Raw genomic sequence first — 12,232 nt, forward strand, 5'->3', positions numbered from 1 at the left:
ATGGTTTTATCGTACGTAGAAGCATTTTTTAATTAAGATGTCAGTGTGGGCGTCAAATGTCAGTTGCTGATCTAAGGTCACTCCAAGGATTTTTATAGTGGAGTTACTAGGAAAGTTTCTCCATTGGAACGTGATTGATGGTTCTTTGTATTTATTCGTTGGGGTGGCCATAAATATTTGGTTTTTCAGGGTTTAGCTTTAGTTTGAACTTTTTTGTTTATTCTTCTACCTGATCGATGACGGATGAAATGAAGTGTCTGGTTCCGGTCGATAGCGTAGAAAAGGGGATGATGATTGTGATGTCATCAGCATATATGTACGTTTGGATAGTTCATGGCCTAGTGAAGACATGTATAGGTTGAACAGGGTAGGTGATAGTGGGGAGCCTTGCGGGACACCACAGGAGTTGGTCCATGATTAGGAGTAGACTTGTTCACTGATGACCTGGTAGGATCGGTTTTTCAGGAAGCCTTTGAACCAATTTAACATGTGGCCAGAGATGCCTATGGTATCTAGACAGCTTAGTAGTAGTATGTCGTGGTGTACTAGATCAAACACACTGCTCAGGTCAAATTGGAGGACTAGTGCATGATTCCCTAAACTGAGTACATGGGTGATTTATTCCACAATGGAGGCTATGGCTGTTTCGGTGCTGTACTGTGTGCAAAATCCTGATTGGTATTCGTGCAATATTGAGAATTTTTCCAGGTAGTTTGTTAGATCAGTGTTGATCAGCCCTTCCATCAATTTGGTGAAGAAGGGAATGTTGGCTACGAGTCTGTAGTTGGTGATTGTTGATATGGGATCTATGTGGTTTTTCACGATGGGTGTGATGAGGATGCGGCCTAGGTCGGTCGGAAATTCACCGTTAGACAGTAGGAGAGTGATCCAGTCTAAAAGCATTGCCTTGAAGGAGGGGGGGGGGGCTGAATTCATGAGTATAGGTGGGCAGTTGTCTAGACAGCAGTAAGAACTGGCATATTTTTTGTAAAGCTTGAGAAATTGAAACCAGTTAGGGTTTTTAAAGTGATTCCAGTACCTGTCTGCTGGGGTTGTTTCTGGGGGGGGGGGGGGGGGGGTATGGTCAATGGGGAGTAGTTGAGAGGGGAGTTTTGGAAGGAGGTTTTTAGTTTGAGAAAACTTTTGTTTTGAAGTAAAAGGCAAAGTTCTCTGAAGATGGTAGTTGGGTGGAGGAAGATCTTTTGAGGTGGTCTATCTCAAATAAGGGGTTAATGAATCTGAAGAGTTCTTTGCTATTAATTGTGGAGGATCCGATTTTGTTTTCTTTGATGGTTCTCTTGTACTCATTTATCTTAGATCTCCATATTGCTTTATCCTTTTCGTTCTTTGTTTTGGTCCATATTCTTTCTAGTTGTCGTGCCTTTTGTTTTAGTGTTGCTAATTCCGTGTCGTACCAGCCGTCTGTTATGTGGGGTCTCTTTTTTTCCCTTATTTTAGGGGTGCAATTTTGTCTAAGATTTGGTTGGCCCAATTAGAATTGAACTCCTTTTCAGTGTTAAAATTGAATAGTGCCGGATATCGCATTTATCCCCCCTTTTACTAAGCCATGGTAGCAGTTTCTACCATGGCCAAGAGCACTGAACGCTCCCAATGCCACGCCACTGCTCATAGAATTCCCGTGAGTGTTGGAGTAGCATCGGAGCATTTAGTGCTCCGGGCTGCGGTAGAAATCTCTACCGTGGCATAGTAACCATGACCAGATAAGTGTTATGTGGTTATATATAACTGGATAGTCAACGTGGACCATGCTGGGCAGTGGCATTGAATTTATGAGGATGGTGGCCAAAAATAGCACCCCCCCCCCAAATGTCAGATCTCTTTTCCTGTCATTTTAGGATAAAAATGATATTTGATCTTTCTTGCAAATTGATGCACGTCCCTGGCGATTATGGAGCAGGATAGACTGTTAGAACACTGCTTCCTGCTCCCCACCCTTGGAAGAGATTTCAATTGGTCCTGGGGTCTCTGTCCCAGAGAGCTGACAGTGTAAAAGGGAGCTCATGAGTGTGAAGCGGCCTTTCAGGAGCTTGTGCTTCTGTAGGATTGGACTTGGGTTGTGCAGTGACAGTTCTGATTCTTTTCCTGTCAGGTCAACATTTATAGCTGGGGCAGTGAACATTTTTAGTAGACACCAGTTGCAGCAGTCGAATATCTGGATATTTGGCTCCACTTTCTGGATAGCAGCTGGCACTGAATATCCAGATAATGTGGTTGGCGTCAGCACTTATGTAAATAACGGAGAGATCAGTCCATTATCTGGACAGACTGAATATCACTGCTATCTGGATAAGTGCTGGGACAGCCCCTGCTCTGCCCCAGCACTTTGTGGATAGAGTTGAGGCGGTCTGTAAGAATATTCAGTGGCACTATCCAGGTAGTACACAACAGATCTGTTCACTCTTTCCAAAAATACTAGGACTAGGGTGTATCAGAGTTCCTCTATGACAGGTTTGGGAATCACTGCAGCTACAGGACAGATAGTTTTGTAAAAATGTCAGCACTAGTCGAGTGTAGATTTAAAACAAACCGGAGAAAATATTTCTTCACACAATGTGTAATTCAACTCTGGAATTTGTTGCCAAAGAATGTGATGAAATCAGTTAGCTTGGCGGGGTTTAAAAAAAGTGGATAATTTCCCGAAAGAGAATAGACCAATATTGAGATGGCTTGGGGAAATCCACTGCTTATTCCTAGGATGAAATCCGTTTTACTACTTGGGATCTAGCTAGGGACTTGGGACTTGGGTTGGCCACTATTGGAAACAGGACACTGGGCTTGATGGACCTTTGGTCTGTCCCAGTAGGGCAAGTCTTATGTTCTTATATTCAGAGGCATTGTTGGGTACTTTGGAATATTGACCTCTGTTTGAGAAGTATACATACACTGCACAACCCAAGTTCAACTTGCAGATAAGCAGAGCGTGCACATAAAGGGATGTAACCTGTGTAGGAGTGTGTGATGCAGTGGTTGTAGCTACAGCCCCAGCACCCTGGGGTTGTGGGTTCAAATCCCACACTGTTCCTTGTGACCCTAGGCAAGTCACTTAATCCCCGTTGCCCCAGGTACATTAGATAGAGTGGGAAAAATGCTTGAGTACCTGAATAATTTGTAATCCGCGTAGAATTATAGGATATGCGGAATATAAATTATTAAAAATAAATCAAAACTATCCCTGATGGCTGTGTGCTTTGTGGAAGGCTCCAGCATGCCCTAGCACTGAAATGACAGTAGTTGCCTGTCTCAGATAGGTTGTGGGTAGGAACTGTGCATTACTACCCATATTTATAGGTGCGAAGCCCAGGTATGAGGCGGTTCTTAATGGATAGGCAGGTGGAAGGGAGCTTGAAGCTGCTTGCCTGCACGCAGTGGGTCTGGAAAGTTTGGCTACTTTCTCGCTTGTGGCTAGGTGTCCAAATGCTACCTCAGCACTGAGGCGTCAAGGGTTGGTCTGGGCTTGTTGAAAGCCGACTCCTTCTCTGATCCACTCCTGTTATCCGGTTTACATAGCTGGAGGGAGGTAGAGTGATTCAGTAGAAAGGCAGTTTCCTTCCTCGGAGTTCCTGCACCTACTTTGCACGCAGTAATGACCTTAAGAACATAAGAATAGCCTTACTGGGTCAGACCAATGGTCCATAAAGTCCAGTAGCCCATTCTCACGGTGGCTAAGCCAGGTCCCTAATACCTGGACAAAACCCAAGGAGTAGCAATATTCCATGCTACCGATCCAGGGCAAGCAGTGGCTTCCCCCATGTCTTTCTCAATAACAGACTATGGACTTTACCTCCAGGAACTTGTCCAAACCTTTTTTAAAACCAGCTACATTAACTGCTTTTGCTACATCTTTTGGCAATGCGTTCCAGAGCTTAACTATTCTCTATCATTTCATTTGATGGACATCGAGTTATGTCACGTGATCTGTGATTATGCAAATGTTTGACTTGGATGCTATGTGCTTTGTCGATGTAGTAAGTATTGCCTCGGGTATATTGTGTTTTTCCGAAAATAAGACAGTGTCTTATATTAATTTGAGGTCCAAAAAAGGCACTAGGTCTTATTTTCGGGGTATGCATATGATCATCTCTCCTTCACCCCAGATCTTCCTCTTTCCTTTCTCTCCCCCACATGTGCAACATCTTTCCTCCCCTCCCTTCCATCCCCTTGTGCAGCAGAACCCTTGAGCACCCCCCACCCCCACCACACAGCCGAACCCCTGCTGATCCTCTATCCTTCCCACCCCGCTGACTGCGAGCGAGCCCTACCTTCATCCGAAGCTGCGTTGGGCCGGCAGCATTCTAAACAGGCTGCTTGGCCTTGTCCGTCAAGGATTTCACTCTGCCGCATTACTGATGACGTCATCAGAGTGAAATCCCTGACAGACAAGGCCAAGAAGCCTGTTTAGAATACTGCCGGCCCAACGCTGAAGGAAGGGCTCGCTCGCGGTTGGCGGGGAAGGAAGAATGGAGGGTCAGCAGGCATTTGGCTGCATGGTGGGGGCGGGGCACCGGCAGAGGTGGGGGGCAGGTTGAAGAGTTGCTGGTGAATCCCTGGACTAGGACTTATTTTCGGGGTAGGTATTTTCAGGGTAGGTCTTATTTTCGGGGAAACACGGTATTGTGAGCCCTCCGGGACAGACAGGGAAAAGTGCTTGAATACCTGAATAAATCCATGTAAACCAGGGATCTCAAAGTCCCTTCTTGAGGGCCGCAATCCAGTCGGGTTTTCAGGATTTCCCCAATGAATATGCATTGAAAGCAGTGCATGCACATAGATCTCATGCATATTCATTGGGGAAATCCTGAAAACCTGACTGGATTGCGGCCCTCAAGGAGGGACTTTGAGACCCTGATGTAAACCATTCTGAGCTTCTCTGGGAGAATGGTATAGAAAATTGAATAAATAACTTTGTCAGCGATATAACAAATTGTATCTGATAAATAGAACCCAATTGACAATGTTGCCTCGTTTCTCAAGCAAGCGTGCACTAGGACTTGGGACATTTTCTTAGATTGTGAAACACATATTAGCACCAGAAAAGCTCAGCTGCATTCTATAAAGGTTCCCACACCCACATTGGATGCCAGGACTTATGCCTGCTGAAACTAAATGTCATTCCTGGTACTCCATAACCCTGTTTGATTATATTTTGAATCTAAAAATATCTGTTCTTTGAACCGATGCAGCTCCTGTATGGCTTGGCTGGAGAGTCAATTCAGAGAGGAGCTTCCATAATGATGTTACAATGCAAGAGCTCCAATGAGCTTCTAGAATGGTGGGAGGAGCCTAGCACTGCTCCATGTGACTCTAGGCAAGACACCTAATCCTCCAGTGCCCCAGGTACATTAGGTAGATTGTGAGCTCACTGGGACAGAGGGGGGAAAAAGGTTTGAGTACCCAGTGGCGTAGCATGGGTGAGAGGCGCTCCCCCATCCCTTCCCTTGTACCTCTAGTTGGGACCAGGAAGTGACGTCAGGAGAGCCAAGGCTGGCATGAACAGCAGATTGGTGAGGTTTCATTCATGGCTGGGGAGGGGGTCACCTCCCACCCTCGCTATGCCACTACTGGTCAGCACTTTCAAACTAGCAGCTATCACATGATATAGCTGGCCAAGTTTTCATCGCTCATATTCAGTAAAGATAGTTATCTTCCACTGAATGATTAGGAGTTAGCTGGCCAAATGCTGTTCCTGGTCAATTAAATAGCGCTGAATGTCTATGTGTGTCCTTTGCACCCTGGACGCTAATAAACCATTCTGTCCAGATGTAGCCTGAACCCACATGTACCACAACCATTCCACACTTCGGATTTATAGAGGAAAACATAAGAATTGTTCTGCCAGGGGAAGGTGGAGGGGTTTTGTTGAAAGGGAGGTTGCCAAAATTGGAACAGTGGCACTGTATGTACACTGTAGGGGGTTGTAGGAAGATCGGATAGCGTAGCTGGTTTTAAGAAAGGTTTGGACAAGTTCCTGGAGGAAAAGTCCATAGTCAGCTATTGAGAAAGACATGGGGGAAGCCACTGCTTGCCCTGTATTGATAGCATGGAATGTTGCTACTCCTTGGGTTTTGGCCAGGTACTAGGGACCTAGATTAACCATCGTGACAACGGGCTACTGGGCTTGATGGACTATTGGTCTGACCCACTAAGGCTATTCTTAGGTTCTTATTCTAATGAAATTGACAAGATTGGTTGTTGCTGCTAAGTTCCATCAACAGACACAAATTTGTCACTCATCGTGTGTTTCTCTGCTTTACAGACTCCTGACTGGAGCACCCCAGGAGTTGGCTGCGCCTGGCCAGAATGCCAATCGGACAGGTGCCGTCTACTACTGCCCCCTGACTACTGAGATGACTGACTGCAAGAGGATGGACATCCAGCTAACGAGTACGTAAGGTATCTTGGGAATCGCAAAGATCTGCCTCCAAAGGTTACAATTGATTCAGAATACCGCTGCGAAGTTGATTTATGGAAAATGCAAATTTGACCATGCGACTCCTTTGCTTTTGAGACTCCATTGGCTCCCGGTTCTTCTCAGAGTTCAATTTAAGTGTATATGCATTATTTTCAAAATTTTGTATGGCATTTTCATTCCTCTTGTTCCTCTGCTCCGGAACATCTACAGATTTTCCTATGCAAGAGGCACTCAACAATTTCCACTTTCTCTCCCTTCTAGGAAAGGAATTAAAGGTGTCAAGAATTTCAGCCTTTCGTTGGCTTTTAAATTTTCTCAATTATGGAATGAACTTCCTTTAATTTTGAGATGTCCTAGTCCTTTCCAATTCTTCCGCAAACCTCTAAAAACTTTTCTATTTGTCAAACATTTTGAAAATTAATCTCCTCACAATTGTAGCATATTTTTATTAATTATTGTTAACCGTGTCGAGCTTCCTCTGGTTGATGACCCGGTAAATAAAGCTAAGTTTTAGTTTAGTTTAAGGAAGTGATGGGCAATGCCTCCGTTCCCACATCTCAAAATAAGTGCCTGTATATAATATGTAAATTCCTTTAACTGTAACCACAGACAGGTGGTATATCGTATCCCTAACCCTTTCCTAGTGACCATTGAAGGTATCGAAGGGCCATTGTGATTTTGTAAAGCAGAAACGGGTTGCCATGGCAACTTTTCTATATCCACAGCAGTCCCCATCGCCATTCAGCTATCTGCCTGGGAGTTTCTCTGAGCCTAGGCTTCATCCCATTTTCTGTCCATATCTTTTGTTTGCTTAAAACACAAACAGGAAGAATAGAACAGAAATCTAGCAGAGAAAACTAGTCAACATTTCGCCAGTACAGGGCCAGTAGATAGAACTGGACAAGTCTTTGGATTGCCACTTAGGAACACTTGAGCCCTATTGACTTATACAAATGGACCTCAAGGGAGTCTTTGCATATGGCTCTGCTTAGAAGTCACAACGTGGGCCAAAGAGCCTAAAGTTTTTAACTGCATATCAGTTCTATTTCTTATACCTGGTGCCATCCTTGAGGAGTGGAGGAGTACCTTGATAGTTAAAGCAATGGATTGAGATCAAATTGAACTGCTGATCTTCATAATCTGGAGCAGTGTTCAGTAATTAACCATCAAAGTTAACCAAATCAACTGAATCATGTAAAACACAGTCCTATCTTTATCCGATAAGAACATAAGAATAGCCTTAGTGGGTCAGACCAATGGTCCATCAAGCCCAGTAGCCCGTTCTCATGGTGGCCAATTCAGGTCACTAGTTCCTGGCCAGAACCCAAAGAGTGGTTAAGTGTTGAATATCACACTTACTGGATCAGAGATGGCTGGCTGCATAACCCTAGAAATTTAATGTCGGTGCCTGGACTTGGCCTGGCATTGAATATCCGGGCTTAACAAAAATTTCTAACTGCTTCTGAATGAATCGTTACCCCTTAGAGTTGAATGTTGCTACAATGGAAGAACATGTGAAAGAGAGAGAGGGACGTCAGCAGCGTTATGGATTCCAAATGGTGTCGAAGCTGCAAACCAGGCTGAAATAGCTTTCATTCCATTTCTTCCATTATTCCTTTTTCATAATGTCTATTATTGTTGTAAACTGTGCTCGGAGGGGGACCAGTCCTTCGTAACTCTTGCATCCCTGTGAATTGTCCAGCCAGGTCTTGGTAATGTCTCACGTGCTCCCGCACTTCCCTTTCAGATGACCCAACAAAGAACATTATTGAGGACATGTGGCTAGGAGTGACCATTGCCAGCCAGGGACCTGCAGGCAGAGTGCTGGTAAGACGGGATAAAACATTAGTGGATTAGAGGGGGGGGGGGACTGCTGCATACGTTGCCCTTATAGATTAGTAAAATCTCCAACACTCTCATAGAATTCCTAGGAGCGGTGGCGCTTTTATCACAGCGGCTGGCAATAAAAAACTCTAACATGGCCTAAATCTCTCTTAACCTCCATGAGCCGTGTCATCTTCTATGACCAGCTTCCATTTTCTTGTTGCCTCCTGCACAGGCTGGATGTTTTGGTATCTCTCGATTGGTTCCCACCTTCTGTGCTCTTCTCTCCTCTCTCCCCCAGGTCTGTGCACACAGGTACGTTCAGGTGCTCTGGTCTGGGACCGAAGACCAGCACAGGATGACGGGCAAGTGCTTTGTTCGGGGGAATGACCTGCAGTTCAACTACGAAGATGAGTGGCAGACGTACCACAATGAACTCTGCAACCCCAACACGGACCAGGATGGCACCGGCATGTGTCAGATGGGCACCAGTGGTGGCTTCACAAAGAAGTCTGTGTACTTTGGTGCGCCAGGAAGCTTCACTTGGCAAGGTCTGTGACGGTGGTGTCTTTTCCACTAAGGAGCAGTACTGGGTGACCTTTTTTCTGTTGTCTGGCATGCTTTGCTCTCAAATGGAAAACCAAAAGGAGAAGCTAAAACTCTATACCAAACTCGAAAGGAACAATCAAAGGAACAGAGAAGACCAGATCTTCAAACTAAAAACTTTCATGACCAAAAATGGGAAGTGGAACAAGAAAATGGACCCGACACAGGCCGTGTTTTGGCTATAGAGCCTGCCTGAGGAGTCCTCAAGTCGTCCACTCAATAAAAGGACAAATAACTGAGCTAATGTGGATGACTTGAGGACTCCTGATGCAGGCTCTGTAGCCGAAACACGGTCCACGTTGGGTCTGTTTTCTTGTTTCACTTCCTATTTTCGTCATGAAAGCTTTTAGTTTGATGGCTTGGTCTTCTCTGTTCCTTTAGTTTTTCCTATTGCTCTCAAATGGGACACAGGTGAAGTTTGCCGATGGGCTGTGGGACTTTCTGAAACGTCTGGAAATCTCCTAGCCCAAGCTGTTCTCCGAGTTGCATAAGTCCCCCCCCACCCCCAGATTCTATACATGGAACTCAAAATTTCATCCTAAAATTGGCATGCATCGGACATATTACATAATTGTGTCCGCAACGTAATTGACAAATGAGCAGCCAATCGTCAATTGTTGGTGCTAACAATTATTGACACTAATTGACAACGCTTTGAATTTACGTGTGCATATTTGTAGTCGGAATTCTGTAAAGATGTGCACATAAATTGCACGCTTGGATCTGAAAAGGGGGCGTAGCCTTGGGAGAGACACGGGCAAGTCAGGGTGTTCCTAGAATTTATGTGCAGTGTTATCAAAACAGACAGACGCTCGCTGACTTTGGGCGTGAGGATTTATATTGGGTTTCGGCTGCTGTAAATTCTCACGCCTAAAATTGGTGCAGATCCCGGATCTAAGTGCTATTCTAGAAACAGTGCTCAAATTTGACCACTATTTATAGAATAGTGCTTAGAGGCAGAGTCTACAAATAGCGCCCTACTGCCGCCTAACTCAATTGTCTTAATTGGTTTAATCAGCGTGCTAATTGACTGCGCCAATTAAAACCAATTAAAATCTTGTTTAAAAAAATGTAGGCACCCGAATCGCATCTACAGAGACACCTAAGAGCAAAGTAGGCGTGGTTTGGGCTGGAAATGACCTTAGGAGCCCACCAGGACAGACAGGGAAAAATGCTTGAGTATCTGAATAATTCATGTAAACCGTTCTGAGCTCCCTTGTGAGAACGGTATAGAAAACTGAATAAATAAATGTTTTGGACCGAGGCATGATGATGGGAGGTAGATGTATGGGCTGCTTGCTTACCAAGGCCTAGATTCACTAAGCAAACCGATCGTGCACCGATCGGTTTTCGACTCCGACCCAATTCACTAACCTTCTTGCCGATCCTGTCCGCACCCGATCCAATCCACGCATGCAAATTAGGGAAATGGCATGCAAATCTAGCAAGGCAGCGATTCACCACCATTTTTCAGGCACACCGAAACCAAGCGATTGGTGAGAACCAGTCGTTCACTCCTTTCCTGCTCTCTCCCATGCTGAAATACCAGCCCTGCAGCCCTGAAACTCCCTGCTTGCGGCTGACCATAGGATACGAGAAACTCCACTTGTTTTGTGTAGTGTGGAGCAGCCGTGTGTGCGCTACGTGGAGGAGCCAGACCACCGCAGTGCATTTTTTAAGCAAGAGCAACAGCAGAAACAACGGTCCTTGGGGGAGTTAATAAGATGCCCTTAAAAAACTCTACTCTCTGCCTTTCTGTTGTTACAAGCTCAGTCTCGTACTTGTGAGTGGAACTTTCATTCCCAGTTCGGCAGCACAAATTGGGATAAGCAGCCTGGGAAAGAGAAAGGATAAGATGTTCTTCCTGGAAACAAAAATGTACTTCAGAAATTAAAATGCATGGGTTCAACTGCTTTTGCCTTGCTTGCCTGCTGAATCTGTGGGGGAAAATGCTGCTCCGACTCTCCTGCTCTCTGCCGCCCTTCCCCGCAGTGCAGCCCCGCTTTAAAACCACGGGCTCACACTGCAGGGAAGGGCGGCAGAGAGCAGGAGAGTCGGGGCAGGTTTCGTGTTCAGTTCCGTAGTCTGGCAATTCCCTCCCCCCCCCCTCGGCTTCTAGAGGCTGCAGCCAGTCCACCTAGGCCTTGCTTGCCTGCCATTATTTCCCCAACCCTTCCCCCTTCTTCCGCTGGTGCAGGAGAGCGGTGCATGCGGGATCGCACGTACAGCCATCAGTGATTGTCTGCGCATGCGTCGCGATCGGTCTTCAGCTTGTAGGCTTGTGGGCGTGTTTACGATTAGGTGATTTGCATGGGGAACCTTTAGTGAATGGGTCGCCCGGCAAGACTCGGAAACAGAGCGGAACAGGATCGGACAGGTAAGAGGGCTTTAGTGAATCTAGCCCCCAAGTGTCAAGTCCAGCAGACTGAAAGAGTTTTTTGTATTTTTATTCCCATTGCAGGAACTTCTTACGTGCTGCAGCGAGATAACACCTGGGACATGAGAGATTTGTCTTATCCCAATGTGAAACATCGCAACATCTACATTGGTAAGATCAAACGCGAGAGCTGGTGGGAGGAGGTGTGGGGGCAGAAGCTTGAATTTGCTCTGCCATTGTCTCTAGGCGAGACCTTCTGCCTCCGTGCTAAGCGACAGCTTGGAAGTCTGGGCACTCCTTCTGTTTGCTTTTCTGCTCCCTTTGATAACCTGACAAAACACGACTACAGCATGCAAGTTTGCAGTGCTGATAGCACCTCCCTAATCACAGTGCAGGCAGGTGCTGCACTGCCCTGACCGCCTCCTTTTCTGGGGCAGGTGGCAACATTATACGTTACTGTGGCAACTCCTGCGATGTCTTCCATGGACTCTGAATGAATACGCAGCCCTGCCTTGCGTTGGCAGACCTGGCGAAGCTTGAAGAATGGTCTGAAATTTGGCAGCTAAAATGTAATGCTAAGAAATGCAAGGTCATACATTTGGGCTGCAAAATCCAAAGGGAACGGTACAGCTTAGGGAGTGAAGAACTTATGTGCACGACAGAAGAGCGGGACTTGGGTGTGATTCATAGTTTCATAGTTTATTTAAATGTGACTGCGAAAACTAGAAGGATGCTAGGTTGCCTAGGAAGAGGTATGGCCAGTAGGAAAATGGAGGTATTGATTCCCCTGTATACGACTCTGGTGAGACTTCATTTAGAATATTGTGTACAATTCTGGAGGCCGCACTTTCAAAAAGATATAAAAAGGATGGAGTCAGTCTAGAGCAGTGGTTCCCAAACCTGTCCTGGGGGACCCCCAGCCAGTCAGGTTTTCAAGATATCCCTAATGAATATGCATGAGAGAGATTTGCATATAATGGAAGTGACAGGTATGC

General features: G+C 45.7%; 1 protein-coding gene across 2 annotated transcripts in view; it reads left to right on the forward strand.

Moving 5' to 3' along the window:
- Positions 1-12,232, forward strand: part of ITGA3 (integrin subunit alpha 3) — a 103,382-nt gene that overhangs the window by 41,431 nt on the left and 49,719 nt on the right. For both annotated transcript variants that reach the window (XM_033918180.1, XM_033918181.1), the window contains exons 2-5: positions 6,275-6,402; positions 8,178-8,257; positions 8,556-8,805; positions 11,322-11,408. In XM_033918180.1, coding sequence (XP_033774071.1) covers positions 6,275-6,402; positions 8,178-8,257; positions 8,556-8,805; positions 11,322-11,408 — 545 coding nt within the window. The remainder of the gene's footprint in view (positions 1-6,274; positions 6,403-8,177; positions 8,258-8,555; positions 8,806-11,321; positions 11,409-12,232) is intronic.

Source organism: Geotrypetes seraphini, chromosome 13 (assembly GCF_902459505.1).
Source record: "Geotrypetes seraphini chromosome 13, aGeoSer1.1, whole genome shotgun sequence".
Lineage (NCBI taxonomy): Eukaryota > Metazoa > Chordata > Amphibia > Gymnophiona > Dermophiidae > Geotrypetes > Geotrypetes seraphini.